This window comes from Clarias gariepinus, chromosome 2, assembly GCF_024256425.1.
Source record: "Clarias gariepinus isolate MV-2021 ecotype Netherlands chromosome 2, CGAR_prim_01v2, whole genome shotgun sequence".
Lineage (NCBI taxonomy): Eukaryota > Metazoa > Chordata > Actinopteri > Siluriformes > Clariidae > Clarias > Clarias gariepinus.
The window spans coordinates 2,935,028-2,954,765 of NC_071101.1; the positions used below are offsets into that span (position 1 = coordinate 2,935,028).

Consider the following 19,738-nt stretch of genomic DNA (forward strand, 5'->3'; position numbering starts at 1 on the left):
ACGGATTTCCCATGCTGCCCCCTTTAGTCTGGAGCCGGAACTTTTCAGGGGTGGAGCTTGGCCGACCACCACACACACTCTGCAAGTCTAATTCATGCAAATTGCGGTACCGCCTACTTTAAAAGGAATCTAGGTAATCTGCGCATGCTCAATAGCTTTAAACTAAGAGGTAAGACCACACGGCTATAATTTTTTAACATTTATTCATAAATAGGTACTCATATTGATTTTTGAGTATATGTAAAACAAATATAAAATGTAGGTGTACAAAAAGTGACTGCTATATTAAGAACTACATACCACATAAAAGTGTTAAAAGGCTAATTAAATTGTTTCCATATGCTAAACAGTAAAAAGTCAGCAGCCAACTAGCCTGTCATAATTTCCCCCCTAATCCATATATACTTAATAGTAATTCAAATTCATTAAAAATCTTTAAATTACAATTTTTTTTTTAAGTGGTGAAACCCATGTCGGATTTTTTTTTGTTTCTGGGAAATCGTCTTTTTTCCGGCCTGCTTTAATGGCTTATCAGTGCTACAGGAAGTAGCAACAAATACACAAAGAGAAGTTTCTGCTGCTGTTTTAAGAGCAAATACACACAAAGGTAAGTTTCTTTTTTTATTATTTATAAGTTTTTGGTTTTATATTTTGTGTTTTAAGATGATATTTATGATAAATCATGCTAATAAAGTGATTGTTATGCTAGCGGACTGACTAGCCAGCTGATTAGCATGCAGCTTAACCAGTGTAGCACAGTAGTGAGCCTCAGAAGTTCATTAAATGAAGCTAATATATTAAATTGGCTCCTGTAGCTGGCATGTCATGTGGATGGTTAGTGTAATACCTACTTATTTAACTAGCTTTACCAACTAATCAGATAGCTAGTTGATAAGTAGCCATGTCAGGTTTCCCAAGAACTGGAGCCTAAATAGTTATGGATCTGAGTGACAGGTGAAGTTTATAGCTTTTAAAAATGGAGGATAGGGATGGACAGGAGCCTGGGCCAAGCACACATCACCAATTCCTGTTATTATTATTAATATAAATATTAATAATAATCTTTAAAGCACTTGTGATATGCCTCCTTTTAATCTGCTGCTCTAAACTCTGCAGCTGAGCTGTGCTCTTTCTGTGGAGCGGGTTTCCTCAGTAGGCATCAGCAGGCACAGATAACAGACAGGTGTCCATAAGTATTTGGACACACTTTTTGTCATTTTGATACTGCCAGATTCTACATAATTTTTTTATAGATTAGAGACTAAATAGAGCAATAGTGAGTCACTTCCCTCCAGCACTGTGTCAGATATTTAACTGAGCTTGAAGTTTGAATTTTGTCCCTGTTTACTGAAGAGTCCGGGATAATTCTGCATGTAACCTTGAAGTCATTTATTTTGCTGAGTTGTTAAAAACAATAAGCAAACTTGATTCCTGTATAGTTTATTTTGCAATTATATGATGAATAGATCGGGACCCTGAAGCATTTCACACTGGGTATGGTAAGAGAGGAGCTGGGCTGTACCAACAGGAAAGGGCATAGAGTGTGGAAAGGGAGAAAGGGTCTGCTCCTGGGGGAGTATATTTCCATCCTGCAATGTAAACAATACCCAGAAGATTTTAGGCTCTGATTATGTTTTATTAACATACAATATCAGATTTCCCATTTTGTTTTACGTTTGAGTAAAATCTTGAGAAATCTTGAAAGTATGAAATTATTTGCTTTTGAATCATCTGAGCATAAGATCTAGTAAAAATATTATATAGCTAATAACTGTATAAAATAAAATATTATATAGCTAAGACCTCAAGCTGTAACTGAATCCAATGCAATTTTTTTTTTTCCCCAGCAGGCTGTAATGCCATCCCGGATAAGCCCCCTTAAGGATGCCATTCATCACATTGTTTTAAAGACTGACAAAACGTGGAAATTGGAGGTGAAGTACATCAATGCAAAACAAGGTAAGGTGCTATCTTATGTGATTTATCAGTTAATAATTACTAACGTATTTAATCATGATCTGATCAGCATCAAAACTTCAGGGCACATTAAATTGGCACTAGATTACAGTTTATCTCAAATCAGCTATCATTTATTGAAGTCAGTTTTTGTGGTGCATATTACCATAGATTAACCTTGTCTGGTGTTTGCATGTTTGTTACAAAGTGTTCATGGGTCTGATAGATTGATTACATTATTTGTATTGTAAAACAATACAATCAAATCAAGGTATGCAGAATATGTTTACATCATCTCACTTACAATTAGTACGAACACAATATGTGGTTAATATGTGGTACATATTTATTGTTTTTCAGATTTCTCAATAAACCTATAATTTATTTCATGTAAACCGTTATATGAAGCTAGTAATGGTTTAAATCATTATCTTGATCAAATACAGATATAACTATATTTTCAGCAGTACTAAAATTTTGTCATTTGTCTTAACAACCTCAAAAGGTCATTTATACACAGAAGACATTTTATGGGAATGACCGATGGGCCCATGTATATACACTACCGTTCAAAAGTTTGGGGTCACTTTCTAACTCCATGATCGTTCTTGATTTTTTGTACATTGTAAAGGAATGCTAAAGGCGTCCAAAAATGCATTAATCTCCTTTAAACAGTTAATGGTGAGATGTTTCTGCTACTTCTGCTCTGTAAAGACTTCATAACGCCTCTAATCTGAGGTGCTGTTAATTGGTCATTTTTCAGGCTGATAACTCTAAATGAACTTCTCGTCTGTGGCAGAGGTAGGTTTTGGTCTCGCCCTCCTGGGACGGCCTTCATGAGAGCCAGTTTCATTATGGTGCTTGACGGATTTTGCAAATGCACTTGACAATACTGTTCTTGCAAAAACTATTACAGAAAGGCTGACCTCTGTGTCTTAAAATAACAACTAACTGTTGTTTTTGTTGTTGTTACGTAATTATCTAATTCCATATGTGTTATTTTATAGTTTTGAAATCCCCAGTATTGTTATAGAATGTAGAAAATAAATCACTAAACAAAAACAAAGAAATTTGCAAGTGACCCCAAACTTTTAAACGGTAGTGTACATTTAACACTCCACAGGAAGGAGCAAAGATTTTCAATGTGTTGCAGATGTACACCTTGTTCTTGGTACATGTGTAAAATGTCCTCAGAGAAGAGAGACTGTGCCTGTAATAGCCAATCGGGTTTTTCCTGATTTCATCCTCATCATGTTGGCAATCATTCTTGGTAGCTTATTCCTAGAATGAGAAGACTATTCGATTTCACTATTTTTGGATACCAAATTTTCTTCTCTAGTTTGGTGCTGATGAGCTGGTTTTGAAAGGTTTACATTTACATTTAGGCACTTGGCAAACGCTCTTTTATCTCATTATACATCTGAGCAGTTGAGGGTTAAGGGCCTTGCTCAAGGGCCCAACAAAGGCCCTGGTGGTTGTGGGGTTTGAACCTGGGAACCTGGGATCTTCCGAACCGTAGTCCAATGGCTTAACCACTGAGCTACCCCTGGCCCTGGTTTACAGACCACTCGGGTTCAATGTCCATGTCCAGTCCCCTCAGAAAGTATTTGAATGGCAGGGTCAGTTATTGCAGTTAAGTTATTTTTACTAAGAATTTGAGTATTTTTCCTCTGACGTCTATGGTATATTGAAATGCATCTCATCTTGAAGATTTTTTCTGACCAAGTGGCCAGTCTATCTGAATTTTATGCAGTATTTACATTAGTCTGAGTATTTGTTTCTTATGTTTTCAAAAATGTTAATATTTTTATTATAATATGTGTTTTCAGACAGTGAGCATTGCAGCTAATGCCATGGCAGAGGATGACTCCCAGCCTTCCGTCCTATCAAAGACTCAAATAGGTGACTCTACTGTTCCACTCCTCAACACTCCTCAACAGGTACATTCCAGTTCATCACTTCAGATTACAGTCTCTCTTTTCATGTTTCTGTCCTTTTAGGGCAGATTTCAACCTTTACTGGGATTTTTTTCTTGGTTTATAAGTACTGTATTCTGTACACTCACGACGTCCTCACAAAGCCTGTTTTACTCATGGTGTGTGAACGCTGACAGCTGGACTAGGCAGGAGTAGTGTGAATTAGTACGCCAAACAATCTAATGTAATGCATCTAGAAGGTTAGTCTTTAAGGCATATTTGAGGTAGATTTTAATCTTCACTAGGTTTTTTTCTTCTAGCTTAATGAGGCCTGTATTCTGTTTACTCACGACGTCCCCACAACGCACCTTCAGTCTTTGTTTGACTAGAAAATCTGTGTGTAAAATTGGACAAATATGGTCCCCACAAGAAGCAATAACAGTGTGTATGAAATGTCCTCACAAAGCAGGTTTTATTCAAGGTGTGTGAACGCTAGCAGCTGGACTACGCAGGAAAGTTATTTTTACTATGAATTTGAGTATTTTTCCTCTGACGTCTATGGTATATTGAAATGCATCTCATCTTGAAGATTTTTCTGACCAAGTGGCCAGTCTATCTGAATGTTATGCAGTATTTACATCAGTCTGAGTATTTGTTTTTTATGTTTTCAGAAATGTTAATATTTTTATTATAATATGTGTTTTCAGACAGTGAGCATTGCAGCTAATGCCATGGCAGAGGATGACTCCCAGCCTTCCCTTTGGTCAAAGACTCAGATAGATGACGCTACTGGTCCAAACAACACTCCTCAACAGGTACATTCATGCTCATCACTTCAGATTACAGTCTCTCTTTTCCTGTTTCTGTACTTTTAGGGCAGATTTTAATCTTTACTGGGATTTTTTTCTTGGTTTATAAGTACTGTATTCTGTACACTCACGACGTCCTCACAAAGCCTGTTTTATTCATGGTGTGTGAACGCTGACAGCTGGACTAGGCAGGAGTAGTGTAAATTAGTGCGCCAAACTGTTTAATGTAATGCATCTAGAAGGTTAGTCTTCAAGGGATATTTGAGGTGGATTTTAATCTTCACTGGGTTTTTTCTTCTTGCTTAATGAGGCCTGTATTCTGTTTACTCACGACGTCCCCACAACGCACCTTCAGTCTTTGTCTGACTAGAAAATCTGTGTGTAAAATTGGACAAATGTGGTCCCCACAAGGAGCAATAACAGTGTGTATGAAATGTCCTCACAAAGCAGGTTTTAGTCAAGGTGTGTGAACGCTGGCAGCTGGACTACGCAGGAAAGTTATTTTTACTATGAATTTGAGTATTTTTCCTCTGATGTCTATGGTATATTGGAATGCATCTCATCTTGAAGATTTTTTCTGACCCAGTGGCCAGTCTATCTGAATGTTATGTAGTATTTACATCAGACTGCTTATTTGTTTCTTATGTTTTCAGAAACTGAAATATTTTCATTATAATGTGTTTTCAGACAGTCAGCATTGCAGCTAATGCCATGGCAGAGGACGACTCCCAGCCTTCCCCCTGTCAAAGACTCAGCTACTGGTCCAAACAACACTCCTCAACAGGTACATTCATGTTCATCACTTCAGATTACAGTCTTTCTTTTCATGTTTCTGTCCTTTTAGGGCAGATTTTAACCTTTACTGGGATTTTTTTCTTGGTTTATAAGTACTGTATTCTGTACACTCACGACGTCCTCACAAAGCTTGTTTTATTCATGGTGTGTGAACGCTGACAGCTGGACTAGGCAGGAGTAGTGTGAATTAGTACGCCAAACAATCTAATGTAATGCATCTAGAAGGTTAGTCTTTAAGGCATATTTGAGGTAGATTTTAATCTTCACTAGGTTTTTTTCTTCTTGCTTAATGAGGCCTGTATTCTGTTTACTCACGACGTCCCCACAACGCACCTTCAGTCTTTGTCTGACTAGAAAATGTGTGTGTAACATTGGACAAATGTGGTCCCCACAAGGAGCAATATCAGTGTGTATGAAATGTCCTCACAAAGCAGGTTTTAGTCAAGGCGTGTGAACGCTGGCAGCTGAAATAGGCAGGAAAGACACTGTTCCTGACTATTCTGATTAACTGTATGATTCCACATCAGAAATTTATGTACTTAACCTTAATGTAATTCATAGTCAGTATCAGGAGCCAATAAAAAATACAATAAACATTTTTTAAAAAGTTAAAAATTTTATGCACTAATTATGGTGGTGCCTATGAACTCTTGAGAATTTTCTGTATTTCTGCAAAAACATAAATCAAATTAGAAAAAAACTATACAACCCTAAATGTCCTCCCCCAAATTCATATTAGGCTTTTGTACTTGTGTTGGCTTTTACAACCATATTAACATATTTTATATCTTTGCCTTGTTTGGCTTCAGATTTCTTGATGCATTGTTGGTTGTGTGTTAATGTGTGTTGCTCTGATAGTGAAATACTATATATTGTTGTGAAAATGCTGAATTTTGATTATTTTCCATAGAACCATCAATAGTTGAGACACTTCCTCCTACTGAAAGGAATGAGATGCTTCCACCACCATCCAAGAGATACAAACCATCACTATTAGATCATGTGACACCTTCAGGGGTCAGTGCTGTGAGGCCCTTCTCAAAAGGTAAACTCTTTACACATTCTGTGTTGAATGTGAAATTTTTTTCCCTTTTTGCCTGATGTTGCTGATGACTTCAGTTGCTCAACAAACTGGGGTCTCCATTGTTGTATTTTGTGCTTTATACTGTAATTCAACACACATTTTCAATGGAAGACGTGTCTGGACTGCAGGAAGGACAGTTTAGTTCCAGCACTCTTATACTATGAATCCTTGATGTTGTAACATATGCAGAATGTGGCTTGGCATTGTCTTGGAGGAATAAACAGAGGCATCCCTGAAAAATATTTTTGCTGGCACAGTTGGTTGCTCCAAAACCTGTACGTATCTTTCAGCATTAATGGTGCCTTCACATGATATTGGAATGAACACACTCCATACTATTTAAAGATACCAGCGTTTGGATTTGTGCTGGTATCTGGATGATCCTTGTGGGGGACGAAAGTTCCCTACAGTGTACTTGATTTCCAAATTCAATTTAAATGGTGAACTCATTCGACCACAGCACACTTTCCCTCTTTATGTCACTCCATCTCTGATGACCTTGGGCCTTAGTAGCATTTTCAGATGTTGCTGATGTATGGCTTTTGCTTTGCAAGGTAGATGCAATGATGAACTTTGTTTACTGACAATGTTTTTTTTTTTTTTTTTTTTTTAAGTAATATCCATTATACAGTCATGTACAGTAGGTTTTCGATGTAGTGCCACCTGAGAGGTTGAAGGTCACCAGCATTGTGATAGCTTTCAGCCTTCCCCTTACATATAGAGATTTCGTCAGCTCTCTCCGAATCTTTTAAAATTATGGATTGTAGATGGTGAAATCCCCAAATTCCTAGCAGTTGTACTTTAAGAAGCATTTATCTTAAATTGTCATAATACAGTTTTTCACAAAGTGGTGAACCCCACCCCTTTGCTTGTGAACAACTTTCTAATTAGCTATTGACCTGTTTATTATTGTTCTTTCCATGAATGTATAAACTTTGAGCTGAGAACATTGATCAAATGTAACAGCTTCTGGATATCAGCACAATATGCATAGCTTAAAGGAAAAGTTGATCCTAATGATCTTTTCCCCAATTGATCATTTCAGTCTTAAGTGGCAGAATAGACAAATCAGTTTTTGACTGACAATGCATCAGGATTCATGAGTAAATGCAAATAATGGCATTTGTACTGATATAGGATTCAGAACATTGGATCAGAATTACAGTATACACACTTTCTGATCCTTTCAATTACTAATTTTGTTTTATTTTTTCTGACTACTTTAAGGTAAAGTGTTCCAGAGGAAGAAAACATCCTGGCAGCAGACAGAGGTACAGGCAGTGGAAAGGCACATCGATTCATCATATCTGGTATTGTACCAGCAAAGAATGATTGTAAGAAATGCTTAAGGGCTAAACCAGAAGCTCCAGAACCAGGACTGACAGAATCTGTAATTCTACGTTTATAACCACATTACGGCCTAAAAAGGGGAACTGCAATGTAAATACTGTAGGGTGAAGTTAATCAATTCTGTAGTATGGCAGGTTCTGTGGTTAAAGTTTTAAGTTTGTACTAATTTTATTATATTTGAGTTCTTTTGTGCAGTTGAACTCAATTAAAAGCTTTTGCAATTAAAATGCAAGTTTATTGTCTTGAAATTCAAGCAATAGTTGTTTTATTATATTGCTAATGTGGTGGAATTCCCTTTACCACCAAAGGTCAAGTCTTCTATACACCCAACAATTACTTAATAAATAAATTTTGTGTTCAGTAATGGGGCCTCCACCATTATCTCTTCAAAGTTTACATTGCATCACTAGCACCATTTGCAGGCTTCATGCTACATCTCTACATCACTTTTTAGGGCATTTCAATTATGACATATCAAAATTATTTTTCTCTACAGACATATCAATTAGGCTATTTAACACGATTACTCATTGACATTGGAAACATCATGCATTTACTGAACTTAAAAAAAACAAAAAACTAATCACGTCTGTGCAAACATTTCTGTCATGAAATCTCAGAAAGTTGATTGTCATTTTAAGATAATTAAGCCAAAATCATAATAGGGCACTTAATAAAAAAATTTATTTAATAAACTGTAATCAACTAAGCTAAGATCAATTTTAATATCCAAACTGCTCATTATGTATTACTATTACAGTATCCTTTAATTCTACTTCGTTTTAAAATTAAACTTTTTTTAACATATGCAGTAATCTGAGGTGCTTTTTATATTGTTGCAAGGTCCCCACTAATCACACAGGAATTTGTGTGAATCATGCAAATAAGGTCCCCATTAATTGTGATGGAATTGTGTGAATTATTCAAATAATATGTATACGAGGTCCCCATAGGTCATGTTCATCTGATTTTGTCAAGTCCCCATATACCATGGTCAAAGCATTACTTAATTTATTTGGATATTTGAAGTCGTGTATGAGCTAACAAAGCTATGGTTACTGTACTTGATTTTTTTTGTACCTCTAGAACCTTTAGAAAGTGTGGTCCCTACAAGTGATGATCAGAAGCTTGGTCCCCATAGAACATGGAAACCAGTATGTGTGTGTGTGTGTGTGTGTGTGTGTGTGTGTTTGCATGGACAGTTTGTGTGTGTGAGTGTTTGTGTTCTGAGTTTTTGTGTGATTATGCAAATATTATTTTTCTTCACTTGGAGAAAACAATGTGTAGCCAGCTTGGCCAAACATGTACATAAACGGCTCTTGTCTACACACCCCTTAGAGACCCTCCCCCTCCCCATAAGGCTTTCAGGCTTTTTAAAATTATTTAAATAATAATAATCATCATGCTGTTTTTGCTGTTGGTGTCCAGCATTGAATAATTATTTGAGCACTAGAATTAGAATTAGAATTTGAATGTCTGGAATGTGGTTGTGACTGAAATAAAGCTGCTCACATCGGCGCACTTTCACTTTCGTAAAGGGCGATATGAACAGCTTGATTTTAGTCATAAAGAGTGAGAACTTTTGTAAAGCAGACGAAATGTGAAAACAATAATACTGTAATACCCCCCGAACGACCCAGATGAGGATGGGTTCCATGGTGAGTCTGGTTCCTCTCCAGGTTTCTTCCTCCTGCCATCTCGATGCTAACGACGCTTTAGCACTAGCATTTATGGATTTGCTAAATTCCTTTGGGGTTAAACAAAATATAAATGGAGCAACTCACCGCTGTAATCATACGCTAAATTTAATTATACCCCATGGTATAGATGTCTCTAATATAGAGATCTTACCTCAAAGTGATGATATTACAGATCACCACCTCCTGATTTATACTTTGTCTGTAGAACAGATTAGCTGTGTCTCCCCACGTTATCAGTTTGTTAGAAATATGAATCCGACTACTAAAGACAGATTCACAAGTAATCTGCTGGATCTGTCTCAAATTCTTATTAGACCCCTAAATACAGACAATCTAGATGAAGTGACTAGCAGCATGGGCACTGTTTTTACCAGTACATTAGACACTGCTGCTCCCATCAGATTAAAAAAAGTTAGAGATAAAACACTTGCTCCTTGGTACAATAGTCATACACACACCCTAAAGAGAGCAACCCGTAACCTCGAACGAAAATGGAGGAAAACTAAATTAGAAGTTTTTAGAAACATGTATAAGGACAGTATGTGCAGCTATAGACAGGCTCTAAAAACTGCTAGGGCCGAGCATCTGAGCCAAAACAATCCCAGGTTCTTATTTAGTACAGTGGTGAGACTAACACAATCTAAGATGCCCGCAGAGAGTATCTCATTACAGTTTAGTAGTGAAGACTTTATGGACTTCTTTAATGGAAATAGTATCAGGAAGAAAATAACGGAGGTTCGACCTCCAACAGCATCTCATGATCCAGTCCAGCCTGAAGAGTCACATTAAGATTTTTAGTGCCTTACACGTCAGGACAGAAAGAGCTTTACAAACTTATCACCTCGGCTAAATTAAGAACGTGCTTGTTAGATCCAATCTCAACTAAACCAAATGTGCTCCTGAATGTAGACGGATGCAAATTAGTTATGACCCCTGGAGACCCCGATACAGGACAGTAACGGCTCCTTACAGATTCTTTTGGGTTCTGTATGAATTCTGATGTGTCCCTCAGTGTCGTTATTGTCGGGAGGAAAATTGGAGCATGTTAAAAATATATACATTTTATGCCCATTTATTGAGTCGTTATTGTTTTTTTATCACCTGCTTACCTGTTCAGCAGCATTCAGCAGTCAAACATCCTCGTATTAAATGTAGATGGAAGTAATGACAAAATTAACAAAGTGATATTTGAAGGCAAACAGTCAGGATTTAACATGATTGAAAGTTTAAACATGTTAAAGTCTTATGCACAATAAAAGTGTTTTAATCTAAAATGTCTGTTTTGATAATTTCTGTTAATTTTATAATAAAGTCTGATGACAATTTTACCATATAATTTCTAATCCTATAAAATGTGTGTGGCAGAGCTGCTAACTTTTCAGGAAAACTTGGAGTGAAATGTTGAAAATAAGGGTGTGGTTTTAAGCACCCACGCATGTGACACTCGGTGTGCATACAGTTCAAAGGAAACTGTAACGGTTTAGGGAACAAGTGAGCATCAGGTCTTCACTGGAAAAGGGAATGAAACATTTCCCATGAGTCTTTGCGTCTCACTGGAGCACGAACAAAATGGAGCTTGAAAATGGATTTATATATTTTATTATTATTATTATTATTATTATTATTATTATTATTATCGAGGACGACATCATGGTAATAGGCTACAATAATTAATATTTTATTCAATTAAATTAAGAAATCCTTAGTGTTCTATAGGCTAGTAATCTGTGAAAATAAACAAATAAATCTCCATACATCTTGTAAAATAATCAAATCATTTATTCATAAGTTATACACATATAAAATATGTTATATATTTTAGAATGGTATCGGTTTTCCCTTAACAGACATTCCCTGCACATGGAGTAGGGAGTAGGGTGTAGGGAGTAGGGTGTAGGGAGTAGGGTGTAGTAATTTCAATGTACAGTATATGGACTTGGCGATTCATTCTCAGTTTTTAAACATCAGGTTATTGTACAGTTTAGAGACAGCGAGTGATTTATTTATTCTCACCACAGAAGTGGGTGGTCTGGAGGGTCGGAACAATGTTTGAATTTATGATTCTGTATTTGGATTTGATCGAGCGGAGGGAGTCACGTGGGATTCCCATGAGTTAGTTATTGTTCGTGTTAGTGTAGGCGATTAGGACACGTTTTACAAAATATTAATTGCTTCTGTTGTAGGATTCGACATATTAGCCACAGATTCCACACACAAGTTTTAGTCCGTGGTTGCAAATCATCACCCATGTTTTCTGCCGCTGTAATAATTAGACATCATTTGGACAGTTCTGAATACGTCACTGTCTTTACAACACATTGTGATTGAACAGTGATGATCATTATACTGTCAAACTCTGTTAAACACTATTTAATACCTGTTACTACAAATCAGGGAAATGAAGCGACAAGTCCATAAACACTGAAGTGACTTCTGTTTACTGAGAATCACGTATCATGTACGATGTGTGTTTGTGAGCATCTCATAGGTGTATGTGAAGAGAGAGTGTGTGTGTGTGTGTGTGTGTGTGTGTGTGTGTGTGATTGTGTTTGTATGGACAGTTTGTGAGTGTGAGTGTTTGTGTTCTGAGTTTGTGTGTGATTATGCAAATATTATTTTTCTTCACTTGGAGAGAAGAATGTGTTGCCAGCCTTGCGAATCACTTTTTTCTCTTTGTAAGTGATTTTGTAAATTAAATGATATTGTAGCAACTCAGAAAAAAACATGTACACACACCCATGTCTTGTCTACACACCCGTTAGAGACCCCCCTCCCCCTCCCCATGAGGCTTTCAGGCTTTTATTTAATATTTAAATAATAATAATAATAATAATCATGCTGTTTTTGCTGTTGGTGTCCAGCATTGAATAATTATTTGAGCACTAGAATTAGAATTAGAATTAGAATGTCTGGAATGTGGTTGTGACTGAAATAAAGCCGCTCACATCGGCACACTTTCACTTTGTAAAAGGCAAAACGAACAGCTTGAGTTTAGTCATAAAAAGCGGCAACTTTTGTAAAGCAGACGAAATGTGAAAACAATAATAATGTAATACCCCCAGAACGACCCAGATGAGGATGGGTTCCCTGTTCCTCTAAAGGTTTCTTCCTATTACCATCTCAGGATGTTTTTCCCATAGCACCGTCGCCCTCGACTTGTTCATCAGGGACGATCTGATCATTCTGATTCATACACATTTACACACATTTCCATAATTTTCTTTTTGATTGTGTAAAGCTGCTTTGTGGAAATGACAATTGTTAAAAGCGCTATAGAAATAAAATTGAATAAAGCACTTTCTTAACTAGTTATATTTTATGCTCAAATATTCGTCAGCCTTGTTTTCAGTCACACAGTGAGATGTTTGATTATCAGCTTTTATGTTTGTTTTCTTTATTATTTTCATTTTTAATCTGTCAGTTTATGCTCTTTATACTGTAGACGTTACATCAGCAGTAAATAATGTGACCATCTGCTCAACGGCGGCTCCAGCAGGAACAACCTCTCACCCCAGCACTCCCAGTGGCAGTGAGACGGACTCTTCAGGTCAGTACCAGAGCATCATTACATCTGATGTGGTTTAAAGTGCAAAGGTCACATATGAATCATTTCATTCTTCACATGTTGGGTTCAGATGATTGTTATAAAGACTAAAAGGTTCTTTATGAAGTAAATTATCCAGCTGTAGTCTCTAGCTGCTGTTTATGCTGATGTTATCGTATCAGTGTGAAGACAGACAGGTCATCTGTAGAAGGTCTTTAATATTTGATACACATTAAGATGTCTTTAGGTCTTTAGGTCTAAAAAAGGATATTACTAATTCCTTAGTGAAGACGCCCTCAAGAGGAAACTGATAAGGTGTTTTTAGAAAACTGGTCCTTCACAAATCTCCAGTGTTAAGATTGTTCAGGCTTTAATGTGTCCTGAAGACGTCCCCGATAGGTCTCTAGTTTTTCTGATCCTGAAGATGTCCTGCAGTCCTACCGTACCTGTGTGTACATAACAGGATGTGAGTTAGTATAGCACACTGTTATTTCCGTGTCTGTTTTGCTCGTCAAAACCACTAACACCACCTCACCGCTGCAGGACTCGACACATTTACACACAACTGCGTCATTCTCACGTCCACTCTGACCACGAGCTGTCACTTTTAGAGAACTGTCCCACCTACACACACTGACCTTCTTATTCAGAAGCGAGTTATTTTTCTTCCACAGCACAGAATGTTTCTCCAGATTTTCTGAAAATAGGAGACAGAAATCAGTAGGTTAGTATGAACCAGTCGGAGGGGTTATGAAGCAGTGTGGACACTAATCCTACACCCACCCCACTAGCCTCGTAATTTAAAACATTAGTAAGTAGATTTTAAATGTGGTGCGTTAGCTAGCTACATGAGGTTAGCATGTGTGTGGGGGAGGGGGAGGTGGATATACAGTGAAGTTTTGTTTCACATTTGGAAATAAAGTTATTATCTGACCAACTAAAGTATGTTTTTGATTTTCATGATGTTGTTTGATAACGGCTGGTAGTCAGGAACTCCTTGTATATATATATATTTTTAGAGAGAACAGTTTGCAGTCTGCTTTGCTTGGATTATTAAAGATAAATTTCTCCAGATCACTTTGGGTTGTATCTCATGTTGTATCTTGATTAGTGTGACAGAGTACAGTAGGCTCACATCACATGTTATATTGCATACTGTAAGGTTTTGATATTGAAATAGTACTAAGAGTAAACAGCATGATACCAGAGTGATACTGACCCCCGTATCACTAATGACTCATCTCTAAAAGTATATGGTACTGACAGGACTGGACATGGATCAGCGAATGGTTCTGACAGCTTCAACTGAAAGCTTTTCATCACCTAAAGGACTAACTGAAAACCTATTAGAACAATTCTGAAGCATGTTTGTGCCAACAAGGCTAACAAGCCACAATGATGATCCATATTTAGGGCGTGTGAGATGCTCTCACTTCTGTTTGTTAAAACCACTAAGTAATAAACACGCTACTGCAGGGCTTATCACGGTTTATAACCCAAGTACATCATTCTCACGTCCACTCTGACCTCAAGCTATAGCTTAAAAAAAAAGTTTTTATTTTTTTTTTAAACAAAACAAAATGTTTCTGCAGCTTGCAGTATTAAAATATGATACTGAATATGTAACTCATCCATGTATGTATCAACCAGTTAGAGATGTTATGGCACTTGTATTCCTCACTCTTTATAACATTACTGAGTGAACTTTAAATGCACAATTAGTCTACCCTTATGTTATCTGGATATTCCAATATTCCTAATGTTGCCAGTTTTTCTTCAGGCTCAAATTGTGAAAAAAATGGTTCAGGGAGCATAAGACATCATTTTCAACCATGGATTGGACATCGAGTTCAGACATTAACCCCATTTAAAATCTTGAGAACACAGGATCTTGTAGAGAAATTAATGTGACTCTGGATAAAAATAAATGTGACCTTGCATAGACTTATTGAAAGAATGTATTATGTTTGTGCACTAATCAAAGTAAAATGCAGTCAGGAGAAATATTAATGTGTTATATATTAAGTCATTTTTTAGGGTCCAAGCACTATAGGGTGTGCAGGACCCTCTTGTTTTCCTAAGGATTATTTTTTTTACCCTTTTGGACATTTTGGGGGTCTTAACATGCTCAAAAACTCATGAAAATTGGCAGGCAGGTTGGAATCTGCTGCCATTAGAGCCTGAGAGTTACGATTTTGCTGCATAGCTCATTCACACCTGCATGTACTGTATGCACACGAAACTCTGTATACGTTTAGAGCTCAGTGAGCCAAACAACTTTCGCTGTGCATGTCCTGGGCTCAACTCAACAGGAGGCCGGTTATTTTGGGTCGTTCACAAAAATGCACCTGATGGATTTTGAAACACTCCTGCTAGGGGATTTATACGATCATCACCAAACCAGGCCGATATGACCTAAAGATATTGAGGGATTTTTGATCTCTCAAATCGGTCAATCGTGATTATGTCTTAAACTTATGCTGAAAAATGATTAATCACTTTCTGTTTGACATTATATTCAGTGACACGTTCAGTGACATCACGTTCAGTGACATCACATTGAGTAACATCATAGTGTGTGCTTTTTTTCCAGCATCTGCGGCCTATTGTACACACGTACACATCACAAATGTTAACACTCACACACACATGCACGCACATACACATTTATTCATCACATTCGACTAAAACACACAACCACACACACCTCTTTCTCTCCACACACTAACCCTTGCATGTCACTCACAGAGAAACACACACGCACAACAACACACTTTACAAATATTTAGGACCTAATCATCGATATATACTGAAGTGTGTGACGCGTGCAAGTTGTGGGTGCATCCGGGCGGCGATGTCTTAACACACTCAAATAACACACAGGTTGTGCAATGGACCCAGGGTGCCGATGGCACAGGGTGCTTGGGCCCGTCATATATATACATTTTTTTTTTTTGTCGGGCAGTGTGTTTTTAAACAGCACAGTTTGCAGTCTGCTTTCCTCTGATTATTAATGCCTTGGCTAACATCATATATTAATGGTAATAATACAGTATTAATAGTAAACTCTTTGTTTCATTTTCAGGTGACTCCACTGAAGGCCTCTCCACCCCTACATCCACTCTGAAGACCACGAGTAAGTGACAAACTAGCAAGGTCTACAGTATATTAATGCTAGAACACCAAGGTATACTGGAAATTAGTAGTTTGGTAGACAAGTAGACAGTCGATTTCCAGTATACCTGGTGTAGCAGCATACCCAAGGTGGCAATTTTATTTGGCAGTACTGTCAGGAACAGCTCTTGGAGGGTGTTTCACATTCATTGTTTAGATCCTTTTTCATTTTCATTTAAGTCTTATCATCTGCACTACTTACCTGTACAGTCAACATCCAAAATTCAACATTCGAGAACCACACGGTCGACAGTTAGAGGAGAGTGCAACGTTACAAGATGCAAAACTGCATATGGTCAACAATCTTTCTCCTATAAAGCAGTGAGCCTTTGGAACACTCTTCCAAATGAAATTATTTCATGCACAAATTATTGTACTTTTACTCGCCTGACCAAACAGTGGTTATTATCAAAGCAAATTTGTATGCACTAAATGATTGTGATATGAACGCTGTAAGTTGTGAGTGAGTGAACTGAATGATGATAGAAAGTGTTTTTATGAGTTTCTATGTATTTTTCTGTATATATTTGATAAGCTTTTGTAAGTGTAACAACAACCTGTCCAGGGACTGCGGGTGGAAATTAGCATTTTTGCTATAACCTGGCACATCACATCTCTTCTTATATTTAGACTAATGTTGTTTGTGCATTGTCCCTGATCAAATAAATAAAAAAATAAAATAATAATAAAATAAATAAAAGTCCATGGCTTGGCATGGCTCAGTAAACACAAAATCAACAGAAAGCTTCTCATAGACTCCAGGACTAACAAAAAACTTTTTAGAACAATCCTGAAGCATATTTGGGGATAAGCACATTTTGGAGATTACTTTTCCACATGAGACCAGGTGGTTTTGGACAGCTTAATAATAATTATTCAATTAAATTATTATTTTAAAACTATATTTAGTATTTCCTCAGCTTATCTTTGTTTAATAATCAAATTTGTTGTAAGGTCTGAATCATGTCAGTGTGACAAATCTGCAAATAAAAATAAAAATAGGGAGCAAATACTTTTATTTCCCAACACTGTATTTAAACAGGACATATACATATATTTAGATGAAAAATATTAAGTTACTCATTAAATTTTTATTTTTGTTGTTTATTGTATGTTATTGTATTGAACACATTTTAACATTTTAAATGCAGCGCATTAGCTCCTGTAGCTAAATGAGGTTAGCTTGTGTTTGAGTGTGGGGGAGGGGTTGCTGTCAAGTTGTGTTTCACTTCTGGGAGTATATATTTTTTTGTAAATCTGAAATGATTTTTTCATTAAGCTTTCATCGCAGCTGATAGTCTGCAATAGACGTGGGAACAAGTTATTTAGCCCTAACATATGCCGTGAGTAGCTTCTGATTGCTTAAACAGCTTCTGATTGCTTAAACAGCCATGTCAGAAATCATTTCCTGTGGTGCAAACATGTTCCTCTCTTTCATACGTCTATTAAAACTTGAAGGAAAGTAGTGAGCCATTATCTTTGAGGAAGAAATATGGTTTGGAAAAAAAGTGTAAAGATTGTCATCAGAGACAAATCAAATCTTAAAATAAATAAAGAAAGAAAGAAAGAAAGAAAGAAAGAAAGAAAGAAAGAAAGAACCAAACAGTAGAACTTATTGTTATGTTTGATAGTGAAAGTAAGAGCAATTCTACATGCACAATGCAAAGAGAACTCAAGAGACAGGGACTACAGCTGTGTATCCTTAGGAAAACCAGTGTGACCAGGAAAAAAAAATCATTAGTTTGCTAGGGTGCATAAAGAATGGACTTTGGAGCATTGTAAGTTCAGGTGGTCTGATAAGTCCAGATTTACCCTGGTCCAGAGTGATGGGTGCATCAGGGTAAGAAAAGAGGTAATTGATTTATGCCTACCCATCATGCTCAGTCCTTACCGTACAAGCATGTGGACGATCTGGGGATGTCTCTGTTGGTTAGGTCTAGGTTCAGCAAAGTTATCTGCCAAAATAATGAGGTCGGCTAATGACCTGAATTTTCTGAATGACCAAATTTTTTCATTAATAGATTTTTTTTTCTTCCCTGATATCATGGGCATGTTCCAGGATGATGATGTCAGTTTTTCTTTAGGCTCAAATTGTGAAAGACTGGTTCAGGGAGCATGAGACATCATTTTCACACATGAATTGGATCCCACAATGTCCAGACATTAACCCCATTGAGAATCTTGGGAATGTGCTGGAGAAGACTTCACGCAGAGGTCCGACTCTCTCATCATCAGTACAAGATCTTGGAGAGAAATGTATGCGACTCTGGATGGAAATTAATGTGACGTTGCATAAACGTAATAAAATAATTCCATTATGTAAGTGCCACAAACAAAGCAAAAGGCGGTCCAAAGAAATATTAAGTGATTTTCTTTTTTTTTTGTCGGGCAGTGTATTTTTAAGGATCACAGTTTGCAGTCTGCTTTCCTCTGATTATTAATGATGATCAATGGATCACTTTGGTTTCATGTTGTATTTTTCAATAGTGTGACAGTGTACTCTTGGCTAACATCATATATTACATTATTCAGTGTCAGCTTTTAATAGTGAAATATGATTATAAGATAAGATAAACCTTTATTAGTCCCACAAGTGGGAATTTTTTTTTGCCACGGCAGCAAGAGGACAGTACAAAGTTAAAAATTAAGAAACAACAGAATAAAGTAAAATAAAATAAAAATAGAGGAAATAAAATAAAATAACAAATACTAACAGTATAAATGTATACTATACAATCTGGCTATAAAATATTGACATCTGTGTAGTAAAAAATATTTACATAAATATATATTTAGACAATAAGTGAACACAGTTGACTAAGTAATATGTTTGTACTCAATGAATATATGTATACACACAGAGAGTGAATGACAGGCATTTACGGTAATATTCTAAATGTTTTAAATGTTTTAAATTGCACTTTGCCCAGTTATGGTGGTTCCCCGAGACAGAAAGAAAAATTGCACGTTTCACCATAGTATTGCACATGACTGGAGATATTGCACATGACTATAAAGTTTAAAATGAGTAGACAGCATGGAATCAGACTGATACTGATACAAATCATTACCAACTCATCCCTAATATTAATAGTAAACTCTTTGTTTTATTTTCCAGGTAACTCCACTGAAGGCCTCTCCACCCCTACATCTACTATGAAGACCACGAGTAAGTGACAAACTAACAAGGTCTACATTAATGCTAGAACACCAAGGTATACTGGAAATCAGTAGTTTGGTAGACAAGTAGACAGTCAATGGCAATTTTATTTTATTTATTTATTTATTTATTTATTTATTTTTTAGAGGGGGGGGGGGGGGTGGAGTCCAGTCAGGGACAGCCCCTGGAGGGTGCTTGGCATCCATTAAATATTCTTGTAACTGTGGACTTTTATGTTGGATTTGGTTTG

The 19,738-nt window shown here is 36.7% G+C and overlaps 1 protein-coding gene and 2 long non-coding RNA genes across 4 annotated transcripts in view; all 3 read left to right on the forward strand.

Moving 5' to 3' along the window:
• Positions 1-19,738, forward strand: part of LOC128510845 (uncharacterized) — a 220,576-nt gene that overhangs the window by 193,863 nt on the left and 6,975 nt on the right. The window contains exons 4-5 of the mRNA XM_053483382.1: positions 13,053-13,157; positions 19,447-19,497. Of these exons, the coding sequence (XP_053339357.1) occupies positions 13,053-13,157; positions 19,447-19,497 (156 nt within the window). The remainder of the gene's footprint in view (positions 1-13,052; positions 13,158-19,446; positions 19,498-19,738) is intronic.
• On the forward strand, positions 139-3,873 carry LOC128542822 (uncharacterized). Of its 2 annotated transcripts, XR_008365685.1 has the most exons (4): positions 139-169; positions 536-607; positions 1,848-1,959; positions 3,786-3,873. It is a non-coding gene; the product is annotated as an uncharacterized LOC128542822 (long non-coding RNA). The 2 variants fall into 2 exon arrangements; XR_008365684.1 differs by lacking the exon at positions 139-169 and having other exon boundaries at positions 274-607.
• LOC128542823 (uncharacterized) lies at positions 4,583-8,505 on the forward strand. The gene is made up of 3 exons (XR_008365686.1): positions 4,583-4,687; positions 6,387-6,521; positions 7,788-8,505. It is a non-coding gene; the product is annotated as an uncharacterized LOC128542823 (long non-coding RNA).